The following is an 18577-nucleotide window of genomic DNA, read 5'->3' as shown; positions in this document are numbered from 1 at the left end:
GCCCACTTACCTAACCTCCTGCCGCCCCCTGCTACGCTTGCCTTCTCTTGGAATCCTTGCCTTCGCATCACATGCCCTGCCCAAGCCCATTTCTTCCTCTTGATTTCGAATAGGATGTCACTAACCCGCGTTTGTTCCCTCACTAACTCTGTCCGCTTCCGGTCTCTTAACCTTACACCTATTAGCTAACCGGCAAAGCTAAAACTAAAAGCTACAGGGGTACCCTGTATAGGCGCCCCTTTGCGCCTCCGACGTCCCCGATTAGGGAGGGGAAACCGTTCAAAACCACGGCAGCGTTTTGGATGTAGGCGTGCTATTTTAACGCGATAGCCTTAGAGGCCCCGTTGTCCAGAAAATCCGCTGTCGGCGTCGGTGTTGTGAGCGAAAAATTACGAGCATGGCTCTGGCAGGTGGTCAGGTGGTGTCAGAGAGCAACCTAGGAGGCAGGTGGGCAACCTGAGTCATGTGACCTTGCAGCGTCATCACAGCCTGGCCAGCATATAGTGTATTAATGATTGGTCCCTCTGGAAGAGCAACCTGGGTTGCACAAGGCCCACCGCTGGGAGCACCTGACATCGCAGGGCAGTGGCGCATCGCTTAACCGCTGCGCTACTGCGCTAGGGTGGGCATGAGGACTCCCAGGGATCTATGAATGTAAAGTAGAGAATGGCCTGCATATATGGGAATGAACCCAATACGCTATCGCGTCATACCCTTAGGGCGGAGATTGTGTCCCCTCCAATTTTTTGCTTGCTTTTTTTCTCTTTCGCTATTCGTGCGCTGCGCCGTTTTGTTGTTTGTCATGCTTTCTTGAAAGCGAGCTTTTCGCCACCTTTCGAGACCACAGGAGAAACGCGAGCCTGTGCTTGTATTCTAGCGAAAAAGGGATTGCCGTTCGCGTTAATTCTTCGGCACTTCGATCGCTTCCCGGAGGGACCAAGCATTTCATCCCAGCCGTCGAGCGTGACTGGGTCGCTGGGTTTTTGCTTTTATACAAGGAACGCTGTGGATCGGCCGCTGGGCCTCTCTTTTATTGTGCGCCCGCTTAAGAGGAGCGTCTTTTTTTATAGCGAACAGTTGGTCTTCACGCGTGGAAAACATGCATGATAACGATGTAAAAAAGGGGCACAGCTGTGATGTCGCGTCTTTTTATTGATTTTTTTTAACCTTCAAAAACTTTCTTCCAGGCGCCTTCATTGAAAAGAGGAAAATGTGCGCGTAAGAAGTAACTTGCCAGAAAGGGCTGGATCGAGTGTTCGAGAACGCGTGCTCTACAAATTTTCATCTGATAGTAGTTCTCTGGGATTAGAAATTGAAGTATTGCGTAATTAATTTTAATCACTCAACTAGGGCGATATAAATGCTTCGCAGTTGGGCTATACACCTGCCAACAATATGCAGTTGGCTTCGTCCGTGTGCGACGTTCCCGTGAACGTTTCAAGTTACGCGGAACACCCAGTGCATACTCATTCCTTGTTTTTTTTTGCGGTCAGTATGCACTCGCTTAATATATTCACTTTTCATCGCAATAGGCACCGTTCATTAAGCCTACATCTGCCTTATGCTGCGAAGGACATCATTGGAAAAAATTGTTCACTCCAGGCCATACCGGCGCTCGTTTATTGTGCTAACTCGAACCTCGTGTCACTGAATCAGTCAACAGGAGATCATTCTATGACCGCTGAGCGGGCCGCGAACTGTCCGTCGTCAGCTTGGTCACGGTTTCCTTGCAGGTTTCGACTCTTGTTTGGCAGGGTGCGTGGTAGTTTTGACGCCAAAGGGCTTTGACGCAGTCGCCTGTTTAGCAGCGTCCACAGTAGTTTCATTGCCAAGCCCGTGTTCCTTCCTTGGGTAGAAGTAACTAGGTGGCATATTGGCATAATCCATGCCGAGTGGTTCTCCCCTTTTACGGTGGCGATAGGATGTCATGGGCGAGTTGCCGATGCCCAAGTCTTCATAATTATCCATCGAGTCGACGGTCTGCGATTCACCGTCGCTTCCGTATTCCCTACTTTTTTCTTTGGCGTATTGGTAAGAATTAGCCCCTTTGCCGCTGTTGTCCTCTTCAGCGTAGCTATTGTACATTGTTTTTCTTTCTTTGTAGCCAGCGTATTCATCCTCATCTCTCATAGAGTGATCGCTGTACGGCGGAATTTTGCCGAAGGAGACTTTCGAAGGCCGCTCTCGCAGGGCGACAACTGGGCCTTCGCCTTTCTCCAAGCACACCTGCAAAAAAAGTAAGTTGGTAGATTGATTTTTTAAGTAATGGTACATTTTTTGCGTGTCAAAAGTACACCCGGAATATGAGGCCAGCCATGGTGGAAGGGTCCGTATTAATTTCGACCAGATGGGGTTCTTTAGCCTCTTAGTCGGAAATGCGGAGTTAGCTCAAGACAACCCTTAGCGTCCTCTACTGCTGGCCACTAGTTAACTCGTCATGATATTTCCGAGCAGCCTATGGCCTGTTTAAGTCCACCCGTCTCCGCTTCGTCGCACTCTCCGACCCCTCCCACTGCTACAACCAGCGAATGACCCTCGTATCGTTCAGGCTTCCGCCTTTCACCTGGCTCCTTCACTAGCCGGGGTGCCCACGTAGCAGCACCGTCGCCGTCGGCAACGCAGTGGAAGACGAGACAGAGCCGCTGCTCGGCTCTCTCTCGACTGGCAGCATCGCAGTCAGACGCTGCCTGTGTTTCGCCACGCACTCGGTGTGTTCGCCTCGCGCTCTTCTGAATATTATAATTTCATGTTGTAGATCTGAGATGACCGCTACATCTACAATGCTTTGTGAGGAACCACAACAGTGTAGCCTCCCACTTGAAAAAAAAAGAATGAGGAAGGAGACTGCGTAGCTCGAGAGATAGAGAGGAAGAAGAAAGACAGGGAGGTGAGAGAGCGAGTGAAATAGTTTTATTTAGAAAAGTGAAAATCGTATCCTGCCTCTCCGGGTGGGGACCTCAGTCCAGGACTCCAGTGGCTTCAACAATCGCTCTGGTCTGTTGGAGCAGCCACCGCTGCTCCAGCAGGTTCGAGCTGGCCAACCTTGCCTCCCAGGTGGCGAGTTAGGGATGGCGAAACATATAGTGGGCCCAGGAACTCCCTGAGAAAGTAGCAGAGGGAGGGCTGAGACCTGCATGTGGAGAAGTACCCAGGCAAGAGTGTGGGAGAGCAGGGGGGCCAGAGACGGGGATGAGGGTATGCATCGGTTTGGAGCTGTCGCCAGGCAGTGGCTTCCTTGCAGGAAAGGTTAGTGTGACTAAGATGGTACGATCCTGTAGATAGTAATTAAGTATTTCAGCGCAAAAAACGCAAAGGGGTGGGCCCGTGTTGGTGGACTCCTCTGGGCTGGGTGCCTCTTTTGTTAGCGCTTGATGTGTGAGCCCTGGGGCTAACGCATGAACGCGTTTATTTCCAAGAGAGGAATACTCAGGAATTAATCCAGGCTATAGCTATAGGCAGACGGCGGGAAGGGTGGATCGTAATGTGGCAGTGCATAGCATACGGGATGCTGCTGAGGTAAGCCGCTCGTGCAAGAAAACTCGTCTGGCGTCGTGGGAGTCGGATGCGATGACAACCTCCGTTGACGGGTCTGCCGGAGAGGTACAAAAGACGTGTGTCATGGAAAGTGTAGCGGCCGTGATTTCTAGGCTGGAGATGTGGAACGTCGGTTGGAAGGGAGTCATCGTTATGATCAACCACCGCTGCAACTGTCCAGAAGGGTAAAGGGTCGTGTATGTGTGTACAGCACCCGTCCTGACTGGGTACCGTCCCAAAACAACAGAGCGATGGTCTGTACGCGTGCGTGTTGTCGGCCCTCATGCCTATATATGGGGATCCTTATTTTTGGGAATAGGGTTACATGGTTGGCGCCGTAGCAGTGAGAAGGAGCGGTGTGGTGTCTTCGGGAGAGCAGTAACCTAAAGAGTACGTACAAAGTGGCCTTGTGGCGTGTGTCGAAGCCTAGCAAACTGACCGATGCGGTGTGCGTTCAGGAGCGCGCACCCAGGGTGTTGTGCACTGCTAATTGAAGGGGTCGGTGACTGTATGCATAGGAAGGAATTCCTGATGCTGCCTTGTATGCCATGCGCAGTAGAACGTCTGCGGTGTTTTGTTCCGTTTGCGTGAGATTCTGATGGATTAAGTCCCTTTCTCAGAGCCCCATTGTCCGAGCAGTGACTCTACAAAGCACACAAAGAATGTGAGCGGTAAACATCGAGGTAGTGTGGCTCATTCTCCCGTCGTCCTGAATGTATAAGCCCAAAATGCGAAGACGTGTGACAAGCGGGATCGGTTTCCCCTGGAGTATGACCGTGAGCGGCTGGCCGCCAGAGCCTTTGAATATTCGACTGTTTATATCTTCGTTATTGAGGAACGAGCCTCTACGCTTGGGTCCATCGCACGAGTAGCAGCTCAAATTTCTCTGCCTCGCTGGTAAGCTGCCCCGTTCTGCTTGTGGCATTTCCATGGCCTACGGAAGAGCAGTTTCGATCTCACCATCTGAGCCACGAGACGTACACAGCGTCATGCCATCGGCATAGATGGAGTGCCAGATTGTGGGTAATCGAGAGGAGTTGGGGGATGGCTGAGGGAGAGTGTACCGAACCTTGCGCTAGGAAGGGGCCGATCGAATGGAGCCAAGCATTATGGCGGCCATGCGTAATCCGAACTTAGGAACCATGCACTGGATGAAAGGGAGGAGGGGATGTGCTCAAGGCTTGACATTGTCCTGTGCATGGCGCCTTGTTCTCAAATTTACGCAACGCTCACAACGTCCTTCAGGAACTTGAGTATTTTCCCTACTGTTCGAGAAAACAAAGCTCACACTGTGTCGGAATTTGGACACGTGGAGGCAGCAAGCAGGGCTTTCGCTATTCTTTCTAGAGCAGAACCGCCAAAAGAGGCCGAGAGGTTTTCGTCACGACAGTTTACAACTGTGGCTAACAAAACAAAGCTATTTAAAATGCGCATTTTCATACACTTTTCTTTATACCTTTGGCGTCAACTAAAGGATTGACGCGGCAGAAATATCGGTATTCAAAGGTAAGTTTGCGCTTGCCGTTTCTAAATGCGTCTGCTGCGACCAGGTGTCGAGCCATCGGTATCGTGCTCAGCAGCACGACACTAACGACTGCGGGAGCACCGCCCTTCCCGGCTATTCTGCAACGGTTCGCAGCGAGAAAGGATGCGAATGAAGAAGAAAGAGTAAGTACAGTCTGTGTCCCCCCGAGCGCTCTACACTATAGTGTATATAGAGCGCTCGGGCGGTGCACTTCCCTGCAAACAAATTCAGATCTTGTCGCAGCCGCTAGGTTCCAGGGGCAACACTTGTGCCGAAAATAGACCTTGCGCAGATAGACACTTGCGCAGATAGACCCGCAAACAACGTAGACACGACCACTTTGCCCAGAAATCAGGGGTTGCTCCCTAATTTCAGTTTTTGTTACTAGGTACGCACTTCTCGAGCGCTCTACACGAAGGTGCTGTGGACGGTACCTCTAACGCTTTCATCCTCAATGCACCCAGGCCGGTCCCCCGCCGTGGGTATATGCCATTAAGGCTGAGGACATAATTATCATCATCATTGTAGCATCTCGTTGTAGCAATATCTCGCCTCGCGATATCTCGAAATCACAGGCGCGTACGGTCATCTCTAAAAAAAGAGGCAAGGGGGGGGGGGGGGGGCAAGGGAAGTAGTTCATGGTAGCACCCGCTCATGACTTACGGGAATATGGGACAATATTTGCGCTCTCCCCCTCCCCCCCCCTACCTCCCGCATGCCTGTTAGGGGGACCACTGCTCCCCTTGCCACCCTCCTTCTCACGCCTAGGCTCTCATTGTTCGCCCCGTTGTAGTAATATCTTAATTCAGTTGAGTGCTTAACTGGACAGCAAAGTCAACAATATTTCTTTGAAATGCCGTGAAATATAAAGCTTTGTGCTCTTTTATGAGCCTAACAACATCGAAAGAAATAGCTAATAGGGAGAATTGCTGGTGCCCTATGAAAGAACGATGCTGCTAGAGTAACCGAAAATAAATATTGTAGTCTTACATAACCCGCCGCGGTGGCTGTGGTTAGCGCTCTCGATCGGCTACTGAGCCGGAGTACCCGGGTTCTCTGGCTACCCGATGTCAGTGCACATTAAATATCCCCAGGTGGTCGAAATTATATTGTAGTCTTACATAACCCGCCGCGGTGGCTGTGGTTAGCGCTCTCGATCGGCTACTGAGCCGGAGTACCCGGGTTCTCTGGCTACCCGATGTCAGTGCACATTAAATATCCCCAGGTGGTCGAAATTATTCCGGAGCCCTCCACTACAGCATCTCTTTCTCCCTTTCTTCTTTCACTCCCTCCTTTATCCCTTCCTTACGGCGGGGTTCGGGTGTCCACCGAGATACGTGAGACAGTTAAAGCGATTTCCTTTTCTCAAAACCAATTTTCAATTGTCATTTTTTTCTTACGTAGTTTTAAGCTTCCTGATAATTGTCACATATATGTAATTCTAATTCATTGCAGAAACCTCGAACTCTGATATAAATTATTTTCAAGAAAAATATTCAGGCTAGTCTACCGTCACCGTAGCAATGCGCAAAAGAATAACAGCAGCGGTCTGTATTAGTGTATGAGACGTTTGGCATGGCGTTTGGCGGCATCAACATTGGCATCTGATTGTGCGCGGGATTGTGTGCGCGCTACCCGCGCTGCGTCGGACCTGCCCGAATGTCCGGACATCGTAGAGTATCTGTTACGGGTCCAATTGGACTTATTTTTTGAAATGTGGCGGAGAGTTTGAAGGATGCTTCACTCCCGCCACCGGTTGGCCCGGTATTGCACTGCCTCCGGGATCGGCCTTGTCTTTAGCGCGTCTTTACTATCCTGTCTTTCTATCCCATCTTTGAACTCTCCTACTATCTGCACGTGGTAGCGATTGTGGCTCGGCTTGAGCCAGTGAGCAGGCCTGTGCACTTTCCTTTTCTTTCTTCCTGGCAACAACTTCTCTCTCTCTCTCACCTGCCCTTTACTGCACGCTGTAGCAAGAAAAGAGGGTAGTCCCTAGAGATGAAGAAATTGCGCTGTCGGCGATGATTAGGGACCTTTAGAATAAGGTCACCCTATTCTAAATGTCTCTATCGTTTCGAGGCCATTTTATGGTAGAACTGTCTCAGCCACTTTCAGTCGCAGCACAAAAGTGAAACTCGCGTCGAAGTTGCGTAATGTTTTGGAAAATGAGAGGTACTTACCTGAAATTCGTCTATGATTTTAACAATCAGCCCGTCAGTGATCGGAAGCTGCAATCATTGAAGGGCTCGGTTAGACTCTCAGCTGTAGCGCACAGTGTGCTAGCGGTGGTCATGTAGCAGAGTATATTAACCACCCGTGTGCGTGAATAACTAGGCCTTCGAATACCGGAAGCAGCGGAAACCTACAGGTACAAGCGACCTCTAAAAAAGATTCAATAAGTTGATTATGTGCAATACTTCCATTACACTACATTCTTTTCTTCATGATGTGTGTTTACGCTTTTTTTTTCACTACGCGCTTTTCAATTTCTACTGCATTGCCCACTTTAATGCCGCTCGCGAGAGTGATTTTCGCCTTTAGATCTTTGATTACGTGTGGTTAAATTTTTCCAATTTTTTAACTGCATAACGTAAGCAAGCCTTAGGTACTTGAACTTTGCATTGAAACACCATTGCGATTCTCCATTTCTGTATGTCCATCATGTGGCATGTTTGGTTTAGAATATATTCCTACGTTTTTTTTTTTTCGTTTTCGGCTCTCTTGACTCATCGTGATATAGTTGGTACGGTGCTTTATTTATGTATGATTGAATTATTTTTCCACTGCTCTGGGGTGGCTGGAGCCCACTCAAGCCGCAATGTAGCCACCCATCAATGTAGCAGCTTTTGCTCCGGCCACCTTTTTCGCCTTATATAAAATTGTGAAATAAAGTTACTTTGATTGATTGAACCGTTGAACAACTGCACCGAAGAAATCTAGCAATTTTTGCTCATAATCTTATGAAAACAAACACAAAATAATTCCAGCAAGATCACCTGGCCACACAGATTACAATTTCCGGCATACAAATTGCAATATGAAAGCTTGAATTAATTAAGGATTTAAGGAATTATTATATTTAATGCCACATCTTTTGAAGACATACGCACAAACTGAGAATTTAGCACTAGAAAATCCGGCTCCAGGAAAATTGAGAAAGGCGCATTCATGAGATGCTGCTGCGCAACCAGAAACAAATCAATGTGCTAAGCTATTTGCAGATACCAAGGCGTTAAATGTAATGCTTTTTTTCTCGAATGTCGAGTGTTTAGAATTACTTGTGCGATATATTTTTGATTTCGCATCGTAATACTGCGGTGTACAATTCGTGTCTTTACTGTCCCTCTTGCGGCTATAATAATTATGTTCTATGTTTCTTTGTAATTTTCCTGAAATTATCAGAACGCATTAGAGTTATTTTGTAAATTATGTAATGTCTTCAGTGTATGCATGCATTTTTTTTTTTTGGAGAAAGAACAAGTCGCAGTTAAGTGCCGAACAACCTATTGCTTTCTTTTTTATTCGATTACATTAAAAAAGTATACACCAGAAAAAAAAAACTGAAAAGTTTCAAGCTATCTTTTTCACCCAGTGCGCCAAGAATGACCGGACAGCTTGCCGTAATCACTTATGTGCTGGGGCTGCCGCACCGTTAAAAAAAAAAAAACAGGGATAAGGTTTATGCGGATTGTGTTTCTTTTTAGCTTGTAAAGGGGTGAATGCTGAGAAGGGCGACACTGCGGTCGAGAGAGCAAAGTCTGGGCGAGGCGCTACTCGGAATGTCGCCTCGAGCAACCTGCGGAGGATGACGAAAGCGGGCGACGACGACGCTGGTGATGACGCTTATAGTGATGAAGCATCTTCATTGTGTGCAGGAACCGGCTGGCAAAGCTGTGCTGCTGAAAATCAATTGGAGCTGCTAATCTGTACACCCCGTCTGGTGCTCGGCTTTGTGCGGGTAAAAGGCTTGATGCGACTCAGTCTTCCGTACGGGGTGTCACCCTACGGCAGCGCTGGACAGAGCCATTGCTGTTGGAGGTTTTTAAAGATTTATGAGACACATCATTAAATTGCATTTAACGATTCCAGCATTCCATGGCATTCAACGTAAACTTAACGATTTCTGAACGAAGTCATTAAAATTAGTTTTGCTGAATTCCAGAAGGTTGGTTGAAGTTTACTTCAGTACCTCCGGCTTGTTCAGTTAGCAAAGCGGCTGCTCCAGATAGGCAGCGGTAACGTGCTGGAAACGCAGCTTGGGGCGAAATTTCATTTTACTTGATGCTTGCTTTCGAGGAATCGAACTCGTTTCCTTTGCTGGCTGGATGGCTACAGTTGGGTGGAAAGGAAAGTTAAAAAGAAAGTGTCTAAGACTTTAGTCACTTACCTCTTTTAACCTCAGGAGGTACTCGTAACAGAGAGCCAATTTTCTTGCCTTTGTATTTCATATAAGAAAGACATGGGGAAAAACATGCGCAGGGGATTAAAGCAAGCACAATTTGGATGGCGTTTAATGGGCACTAAGGGCGTCAAAATGGCAACTGTTTGGCATCATTTCTGTGTTTAGGCTTTCTTTTTTTTATCATCTGAGCCGAAACAATTGCATGTGAAAAAAAAAATCGCAGTTGCTTTCTTTACCAGAAATTTTCGTGGCCACGGGCCATTCATTTTGTGGAATTGTAGATTTTTCGGGCGCAAGTGTTCTGGTTGTAAATAAAAGTTGAAATTGTCAGCGATCTTGAGCACGCGCTGCGTGCTAGAGTCAGGACACGACACGAAAACGTGAGTCAAGCAGCAACTCTTGGCCTCACAACTTGATTCATGGACTCTCTATCTTTCGCTCGATGACCACATGAGCTTCTTTTAAATGCCGCTTTTTCTGACGGCCGTTTAGTTCTTTAAATGTCGCAGTATTCAAATAACTAAAAAAGGACGTCATACTGGAACATTGAAACCTTCAACTTTTTTTTTAACCGTCACGTGAGCGCAGCCAGAAATTGCGCAACCACAAATATTTTCTTGAGGTTGAAAGGCTGAGTGTATCCGCGGCGCTAGGTTAAGAGGCAGAGAGTAATAGAGGTATGAGGCTATCGGTTTCGATATATACCGGGTGTTCCACCTAATATGCTCTGCAATTTTTAGAGATAGGTTTTTTGAGTTAAAATTTTTTTTTTCGGCAAAGCATAGTAGCCCGGTATAGCGACGCAGCGCATCAGAACACTGCTAACACGTGCTAACTAGCCCGCTAGTTAACTAATACTGAGTAGTTAATTGCTTATAATTTACTATCACTGTCCTTTTTTAGCAAATGACATGTAGTCCACAGTAAGTAATATTCATATCGGCTTTTAGAATTTTGAAAACGCAGTTACCCTGGGCGCTGTGGCCCAACAAAATTTGGCTACCTCGACGAGTTGCGTGGACTGGAGAGGTTGCTTTGCCGGCAATCTTCTCGAAAGCGCATGCGTTTTGGTGCGATGTAGGCAAAATTTGTTGGGCCACAGCGCCGACGGGGACTGCGTTTTCGAATTGGTAAAAGCTGCAATTACTTACGGTGGGCTACACGCCTCTCAGTAAATAGGGAGACTAACAGTAATAGTTAAAATTTAGCTACTCTATTAGTTAACCAGCCTGCTAGTTAGCCCATCTTAGCTGCATTCTGCTATGCTACATCGCTGACAATGTTATGCCGGAAAAAGCGCTCTTCTAGCTCAAAAAGCCCTATTTTTAAAGATTGCAGAACATCTTAGGTGAAACACCCGGTATACGAAAGGAGGCAAAAGTAACTGATACCAAGAAAGCATAGGAAAATTTTACTTCTTTTTAAAGGTTTCTTAATTAAAAAGGAAATAACTGGTTAATCACTTAAAATGGGAGGCAGTTCACAGGGACGAAAGAAAAATACGCACCAGGGACCCCTTGTGCTCGCACCAGACCATGGTCTCGCGCATGGTGACACCCAGCTTCGACAGCAGGCACATGTCGTACGCCGCCTGATGTTCGGGCTGTCGCGGAGCAAAGAGAAAGGACCTTAACTCGCAGGCGCCGTTGGCCCGCTGGGCCCGATCGCCTAGTGTGGGCATCGCCCAAGAAGGAAGGAAGGAAGGAAAAAGCTGAACGTTTTTGTACTACTGGGAAACTAGGTGAGTATAGCACGTGACTTTCGGGTTAATTTCTCATGTCTTTAGGAACAATCTTTTGATGAATGGTAAAGCTTTATTTCTCTCGTCCTTTTTTTAAGAGTTTAACTCAGCCACTGATCTACACGCCGGTTAGCAATGCAAACAAGGACACGACGCAGCAAGAAATTTGCATGGAGAAGCAACATTCTAGGTGGCAGCGTGACGAATTGGAATGCTTAATAATAATAATAATAATAATAATAATAATAATAATAATAATAATAATAATAATAATAATAATAATAATAATAATAATAATAATAATAATAATAATAATAATAATAATAATATAATTGTTTTTTTGGGGGAAAGGAAATGACGCAGTATCTGTCTCAAGTATCGTTGGACACCTGAACCGTGCCGCAAGGGAAGGGATAAAGGAGGGAGTGAAAGAAAAAATGAAGAAAGAGGTGCCGTAGTGGAGGGCTCCGGAATAATTTATACCACCTGAGGATCTTTAACGTGCACTGACATCGCACAGCACACGGGCGCCTTAGCGTTTTTCCTCCATAAAAACGCAGCCGCCGCGGTCGGGTTCGAACCCGGGAACTCCGGATCAGTAGCCGAGCGCCCTAACCACTGAGTTACCGCGGCGGGTTGGAATGCTTAAAACTCGTCCCGTGTTCAGTCTCGCGCTTTCCTGTCACATTCTCTTGAATGCGAGCTTTTTTTTTTGAATGCTTAAAAAGCTCGCATTCGAGAGAATGTGACGGGAAAGCGCGATGCTGAACACGGGACGAGTTGGATTGAGGCCTGCTAGTTTGTGTGTGTTGAGCGCGTAGCAGCGGTCATTCTAACGCTACCGCTTTGGACATTTAGGTCGCTTTCAACGCGGGCAGCAGGCGGCGATAGGTCCCCCCGCAGAATGGGCTCCCTATGGCAGAAAAGACGAACAATTCTCGCTCTAAAATCGCATCGCTTCAGCCACAAACTTTCCAGCTCGTACGTGCAAGGAAATGGGCGTGACTACTGCTAACGATGGTCTCATTTCGCATTGCATCACCAACTTTTGTGGAGTGCCCGTTGACCCGGCGTTCATGTACGGCATGATATATACCCCCGTCACGTGAAACGCGACTTTGGCGAATTTAGTTTGATTTCTTTGCATCCGAGGCGTATTGTCTGAATTTTATTGGTACATTATGTAAATGGAACTCTAAGGTTTAGTCTGCATATATCTACGCAAGGTTTCGTGCAAAGACAGCAATGAAATAGAAGTTTATTCCCTGGAAAACCGAAACATTACAATAATGCTACATTTGGTGAGAATCCCCCAGGTTGAGTAGATTTGTAATAAGGGAGTAAGGGAGGAATTTTTCTTTAACTACGAAGTTTCCGTGGAAGCTGCTTAGCCTTCCTCTCTAGCCCTATGGCTGCGCTTGGGTTGATGCTGATGAGTAATTACTCCTTTATTAAAATGTTGCTTTTGTTCTGGTCAAGTTTAATACATTGTTCCCAATGACGCGTTTTTACAAATGTTTCGGAAGCGTCAAAAATAAACGTTGGAATAACCCTTTCATAAAGCTAATTAAATACTTAAACAATGCATCTTCAGAATTGAAATAACGTTCTGAACACAGCATTAGCGTGATGTTAGACGAAACGTTACACTAATGTTTACCGCGCAACATATAAAGGTGTTTGTTAATATGTTACGTCAGCGTATCGTTTCAATGTAACATGTAAAGTTAGCGCAACTTCGTAATAATTTTATAACATCATTCTAATGTTCGGTGCTGGTTACTCATGCTACGTTTCATAAACGTGTGACCTTGTGACAGGTTTTTGAACTATGAAAGTGTATGACTCGTAACACTGATACGTTGCGAGTGACGTGAATTCAATTGCCTTGAAAGAATGTTACGAAACATCTGGTAAGAATAGTTTGTTCGCGAATAAGGAATATTATATAGGTAGGTGATATAGTGTGATGTATATACGACTGTATGAAGATAGTCCTTTAGCCTAATTCAGTCATATAGGCTTACAGTTATCTAATATAATTTATACGGTCTGATGAAGTCTCAATAATTACGCTGAAAAGCAGGCACTCACTGATAGGATAAAACAAGATTTTGAGGCCTCGTTGCAAAAAACTGTGTCATGCAAACGGTGCGTTCTAACAGCCCGTGCGTACTCATTACGATGTGTATATCATACCTATATTGTTACTGTTATCCTTAGTGGCTCTGTCGGCGACATCAAGATCGCACAAGACTCCGTTGTTATCAGCAGAGGGTCCAGCTCCTACCTTCCTGCCCCCACTTGCAGGCTCAGTTCACCAACAAAACCTAGTTCTTAGAAGTAAACTTCAAGTAGCGTATTTATCTGCCAGCTATTTCATTTAATTTGCATTATTTTTATGACGATAGCAATTCTTTCTACAAGCACAGCTTCAAGTCTGTCATTTATACGTTAATTACTGGTAAATAAACTGTACATGCTGACAGAAACGCTTAGACTACAAGAGACTTACACAAAAGATTGCCACATTAAATCGCCAGAAAAAGTAAGTCATTAATTCGTCGAAAGTTATATTCACCGGCAAAAACCTAAACTTGAGTTCTGAAATAAGCGCCGGGAAGAGTGCGGTGAATTTTCGAAAATAAAACCGAAAAGTGCATCCCCTAGCTACGAAGAGCTGCTCAAATGTTGGGCGAATTCCGCTGTAAAAGAAAAGACAGTCACCTTAACTCCCGCAGTTTGCACTGCTTGCCTCGAAGTAGTCACCTTGTGCGTGTATACACCTATCCCATCATTTCTTTCATGATTCCACGCATCCGTGGAAGTCGCCAAGTGCGAGTGCGCTGAGCAGCTCCTCCGACTGGATCTCATCAACTGCGTTAAACCGACGCCCTTTCAGCCGAATTTTCATTTTCAGAAACAAGAAAAAGTCATAGGGGCAAGGTCAGGCGAATAGGGCAGAAGCACTGTTTCCGCAAGTCAGACACTGTCGAAAAACGACTGATGTGAGAGCGGGCGCGTTGTCATGGTGGAACAGCCAGCTGTTGTTCTTCCGCTTTAGTGGGCGTTTATTCAGAAAACTGTCTCGAAACTATCACGTATGACTATCCTACAACGTTATAGACATCGTGAATAGGTTATCTGCGATTTGAAAGGTTAGAGTCGCGATCTTCTGCTATTGCGTTCGGTGTTATATTTGTTGGCAGTCGTCCGGAACGTTGATAGTCGTCGACAGATGTTCGGATGTATTTGAAACGTTAGTACTACAAAAACGACGTGCTCTGGATCATGGAATTAGCTCGGAAAGCTTTCTGTAGCAGTTTTCTTAAATTTGAAACAGAATGTTAATGCAGATTATTTGCTCCTTAATGTCCGCCATTTCGGATGAAAAGAAATGCGCCGAATGACTGAGCCATACCCTTGCCAAATCGAACAGAACAAAACAGTGCGTCCTCTCAGCTGCGCGACTATCGGCACACTGATACCTAAGGCAGACTGCTCGCCATATCTACCAGCGAAAAGGTGTAGCGCGCAGAGTTGACGCGCACGGTTTACATTCCCCAAACTTTTGGGTAGTGTATATACTACTAGCAATGCTCCCCCCCCCCCCTCCTTTTGAAGTAAACGTTGACAAATAACTCATAGAGAACTGCATATTGCCTGTCATTACACAACTCAAATGGCCGCACTCGCGAACTTTACCTTCGCATTAGAAGAATAAACAAGGGGCCAATATACGAGTCAACATGGTATATCAAATATCGGGAGAGTGTCAGCCCGCTCGCACTCTTCGCGTTCCTTTTGGAGCACATGGCTTCGTTTGAAACCAAAGAAATCATCTGTGTAGTAACCGTGTACTAATCGGCTCTTACATGGCACGCAAACGCTCATGAAGAAAAAAAAAGAAATTAAATTTCTTACGCTGTCAGGGTTCAGGTCGATGTCGTTCAGCTCGGGAGTGGACATGAGCGCATCCCGACATTTCACCAGGTGGCCGTCGACTGCAAACGGCACGGAAAGTGGTGAGAACAAAAAGACTGAGGTCAAAATGCGGGAGAGCACTCGGAGCGACGACGAAACACCAAATTTTGTTGATCACATACTTGGTGAAGTCATTAATCAATGAACGATTCGCTAACTGAGCGCGTGACCCTCAATTGCCTAAAGATCACTGCTACTATTTTCTTTTATATACACTGCAGTTAAAACCAAAAGCATGACACACAACACGCAATGAAAAACATAAAGATACATACTTTTTGTTGAAAATAGAAGCATAGTTTGGCGGAACGCAGCTCTAAGTTGCGAATGTAATGACAAGAAAACTGTGCGGAATGAGGGAGACGTTCGCGGTGTGTCCGCATAGCTAAAACTGAAGCGTGGGCGAGTTGGTAATCCAGTGAGTAACATAGCGCAATTTCAAACTAGGACGAAGGAAGACAGACGAGGACGAGCGCCGACTTACACTTGAAGTTTATGGCTTAGCCCGCGATACTCACCTACGGGGCAGAAACCTTCCGGAGGATAAGGAAAAGGGTTCAGCTTAAGTTAAGGGCAACGCAGCGAGCCATGGAAAGAAAAATGATAGGACTTACGTTAAGAGACCGAAAGCTGGCAGAGTGGGTGAGGAAACAAACGCGGGTTAATGGCATCCTAGTCGAAATCAAGAGGAAGAAATGGGTTTGGCAGGGCATGTAATGCGAAGGCAAGGTTGCCGCTGGTCTTTAAGGGTAACGGAGTGGATTCCAAGAGAAGGCAAGCGTAGCAGGGGGCGGCAGAAGGTTAGGTGGGCGGATGAGATTAGGAAGTTTGCAGGCATAGGGTGGGCGCAGCTGGCAAAGGACCGGGTAAATTGGAGAGACATGGGAGAGGCCTTTGCCCTGCAGTGAGCATAGTCAGGCTGAGGAGGATGATGATGGTGATGATGATGATGAGCCAACGAATGAAAACATATCAGCAATCACAAGAGAAGATAAATACTAGCTGTTCATTGCGGTAACAGCGGCGTCATTTAGTTGTTGCTAAAAACCTGAGTTCATATTCTAGCTGTTATTGCCACAGAGGAGCTGCTGACACATGCTTCCTTTACTTGCGATTTCTGCAGCTTCAAGAATTTCGCGAGTTGTAGCCGGCCGTTTGTAATAGCCGTATCAGGTTTTAATATTGCGAAAACGCGGTTATCCTCGCCACTGTGGCTAATTTGTACCATTCTCCCGCCATTCCAAAACCGCTGGGCCGCGGGGAGCTCAATGCGACGTCCATCAAACCGCAATGTTTCGTGACGCACGTGCCATGTGACATCCTCTGCCCCGCCCGCGCTTCGGTGCTCCTCGCTCCTCGCGTTGTGATTTCATGGACGTCGCTTTGAGCTCCCCGCAGGCGGGCGGTTTTCGAATTGCGCGAGAGAAGGCTGAAATTAGTTGAGGTACAGTGGCAAGAGTAATCTCGTTTTCGAAATTTAAAAAAAACTGATATGGCTATTACTAACGGCCGGCTATAAATCGCTGATTTCAATTAGGCACCTATCACAATTATAATTTAGTCAATCACTTTACTAGTTAACATGATTCGCCTCTTTTCGACGTCCGCCAACACTGGTATTTCTACACAGCAGACAGCTTCTCTTTACCTCAAAACCCTATTAAAAAAATTAGTGGCGGCCTTCCTTGGAACACCTGATATAATTAATGCACATTGCGCAGTGGGACTTTGCACGACGCCATCGTTGATTCTGTTGTACTGATCGTTTATCGGTCCCCCGCCCTTGAGTTTGGTAGAAAACCTCGTGGAAATTGCCTGTTAACATCCTGTATGGTCCTTACCGAACAAATATTAGGTTGGGGCAACCTAAAAAGATTGAAAATAATAAGCCCCTGCCTGCACCACTTAACGTATAACAGGCTTAATCCAATTTGAAAATAAATGAAAAGGCCCGAAGGCAATGGTAATTTTACCACCCGTAGATGGGAAAAATGAAAAAAAAATGAGGGGGGTGGGAGGGGAAGCTACATAGCGACCCACAACCGGGGCAGCGGGCCCGGGGAGACTCCTATGATCTCCCCTGGGACGCAGCGGAGAGGATGGTTAAAATGGATAGGTTGTATGGTTGTCGGGAAAGGGGTTATGGGCATAGGGATGGGAATGGGGAAGGCATTCCTTCGAATGTCTTGACTCCATTGCTGGCCTGCCTGGCCAGGACAGGGAAGGTGTCAAGATTGCCCAATGGTGCGGCCCCGCTCACGGGATGCCCTCACCGAACATAGGGACTTGCCATAAATGTTTCGAAGCCAGGTACATTATAGAGTATTACTACCCCCGCGTTGAATCGCATGCGCTGTTTTCATCAATGAGAAAAGCGCTATACCTATTTTTTTTCAGTTGATGTAGCTTAATTTTTTTGCATTTAACGACTCCATACTTTACCTGGATTGTTTCTTTTTACATGCACAGAATTGTGAGGAAAGGGCGGGATCTGCACTGGCGAGAGATGGCTTTATTCCCCTGTAGTCACTTCACAACTGCATGCTTGTTGTACGACGAAGCGCGACGCAGAAACGACCTCATATTTTAACTGGCCCGCAAAAGGACAGATGAGGTCTCATTTTTTTTTTTTCGCACTGATACTGATGGTCTTTATAAGCTGTGCGCAGTAATATTTGCTCGAAGTCTGTAGACATTCAATAGACATCTACTGATATCCATGTGAAGGCTCGGGAATTTTTCCGAACCGGACGTCCCGCTTTCGTGGCCGCGACAATGATGGGGATGTCGACGCGGCGAAATCCCAGCGGACAGAGGTTTTGCCCGACGGACGACATTTCGCGTCGCAGTTAGAGGTTCGCGGCACTCACACTTTGGGCACTCCATAAATTTCGGCCTCCTGGCGGCGCTCTCAAGGTCGATGGCCCCAGCGCGGAGAGCCAGCAGGCCGAGTGCCAGGGAGGCCAACACTGGCGAAGCCATGGCGGCGCGTGAATCGTGGGCGGTACTGGACGCTGCAGATGAGCGCCCGGCTGCGCCTGAGATGCTAGGGCCACGTCAGCGGCGGGCGTTTGCTCGAGACGCCTTTTGGAGCGTCTGTTGTATTGAATTCGCCCCTCACGACGACGTCTTTTGTCTCCCGTCGGCACGATTTCGCCTTCCTTTTGTTGCTGTAACGCGGAACGCTTTTGTTTTCTTTATGGAACGCACTGACCGCGCTTCGGCGTAATGTAACACGCATTTAGGGATCCATGCAGCCCGTGTGACGAAAGAAGAGAAAGGCTGAGTGACATTCCGCGTTCTCTTTCAGCAGCGCTGATACCGGTGTGAAAGGGTGGGGAATGCCGTTCTGGAGAGCAAGTGCCCTTCCGAATGACTGCTGCTTCACGTG

General features: G+C 46.8%; 1 protein-coding gene across 1 annotated transcript; it reads right to left on the bottom strand.

The window, feature by feature from the left end:
- Positions 1–1597: 1597 nt before the first annotated feature.
- Positions 1598–18253, bottom strand: LOC144093696 (uncharacterized). Its single transcript, XM_077627296.1, has 6 exons — positions 18057–18253; positions 15127–15206; positions 10969–11064; positions 9447–9494; positions 7240–7287; positions 1598–2226 (listed from the first exon to the last, which is right to left on the bottom strand). Exons 1-6 carry the CDS (start codon positions 18166–18168, stop codon positions 1717–1719), a joined length of 894 nt encoding a protein of 297 aa, XP_077483422.1. The 5' UTR covers positions 18169–18253; the 3' UTR covers positions 1598–1716.
- Positions 18254–18577: the final 324 nt, after the last annotated feature.

The sequence above is a fragment of the Amblyomma americanum genome, chromosome 1, assembly GCF_052857255.1.
Source record: "Amblyomma americanum isolate KBUSLIRL-KWMA chromosome 1, ASM5285725v1, whole genome shotgun sequence".
NCBI lineage: Eukaryota > Metazoa > Arthropoda > Arachnida > Ixodida > Ixodidae > Amblyomma > Amblyomma americanum.
Note: the sequence above shows the minus strand (reverse complement) of the source record. Positions and strands in the feature narration are given on the sequence as shown.

Excerpts from the sequence above, each read along its gene's own strand:
- LOC144093696 (XM_077627296.1), bottom strand. The coding sequence starts at position 18,168 with ATGGCTTCGCCAGTGTTGGCCTCCCTGGCACTCGGCCTGCTGGCTCTC. Across the intron at positions 11,065-15,126 it reads TCGACCTGAACCCTGACAGC|CCCGAACATCAGGCGGCGTA; the intron begins GTAAGAAATTTA and ends GCTCCGCGACAG. Across the intron at positions 9,495-10,968 it reads GCGAGCACAAGGGGTCCCTG|GCAAGAAAATTGGCTCTCTG; the intron begins GTGCGTATTTTT and ends TGAAATACAAAG.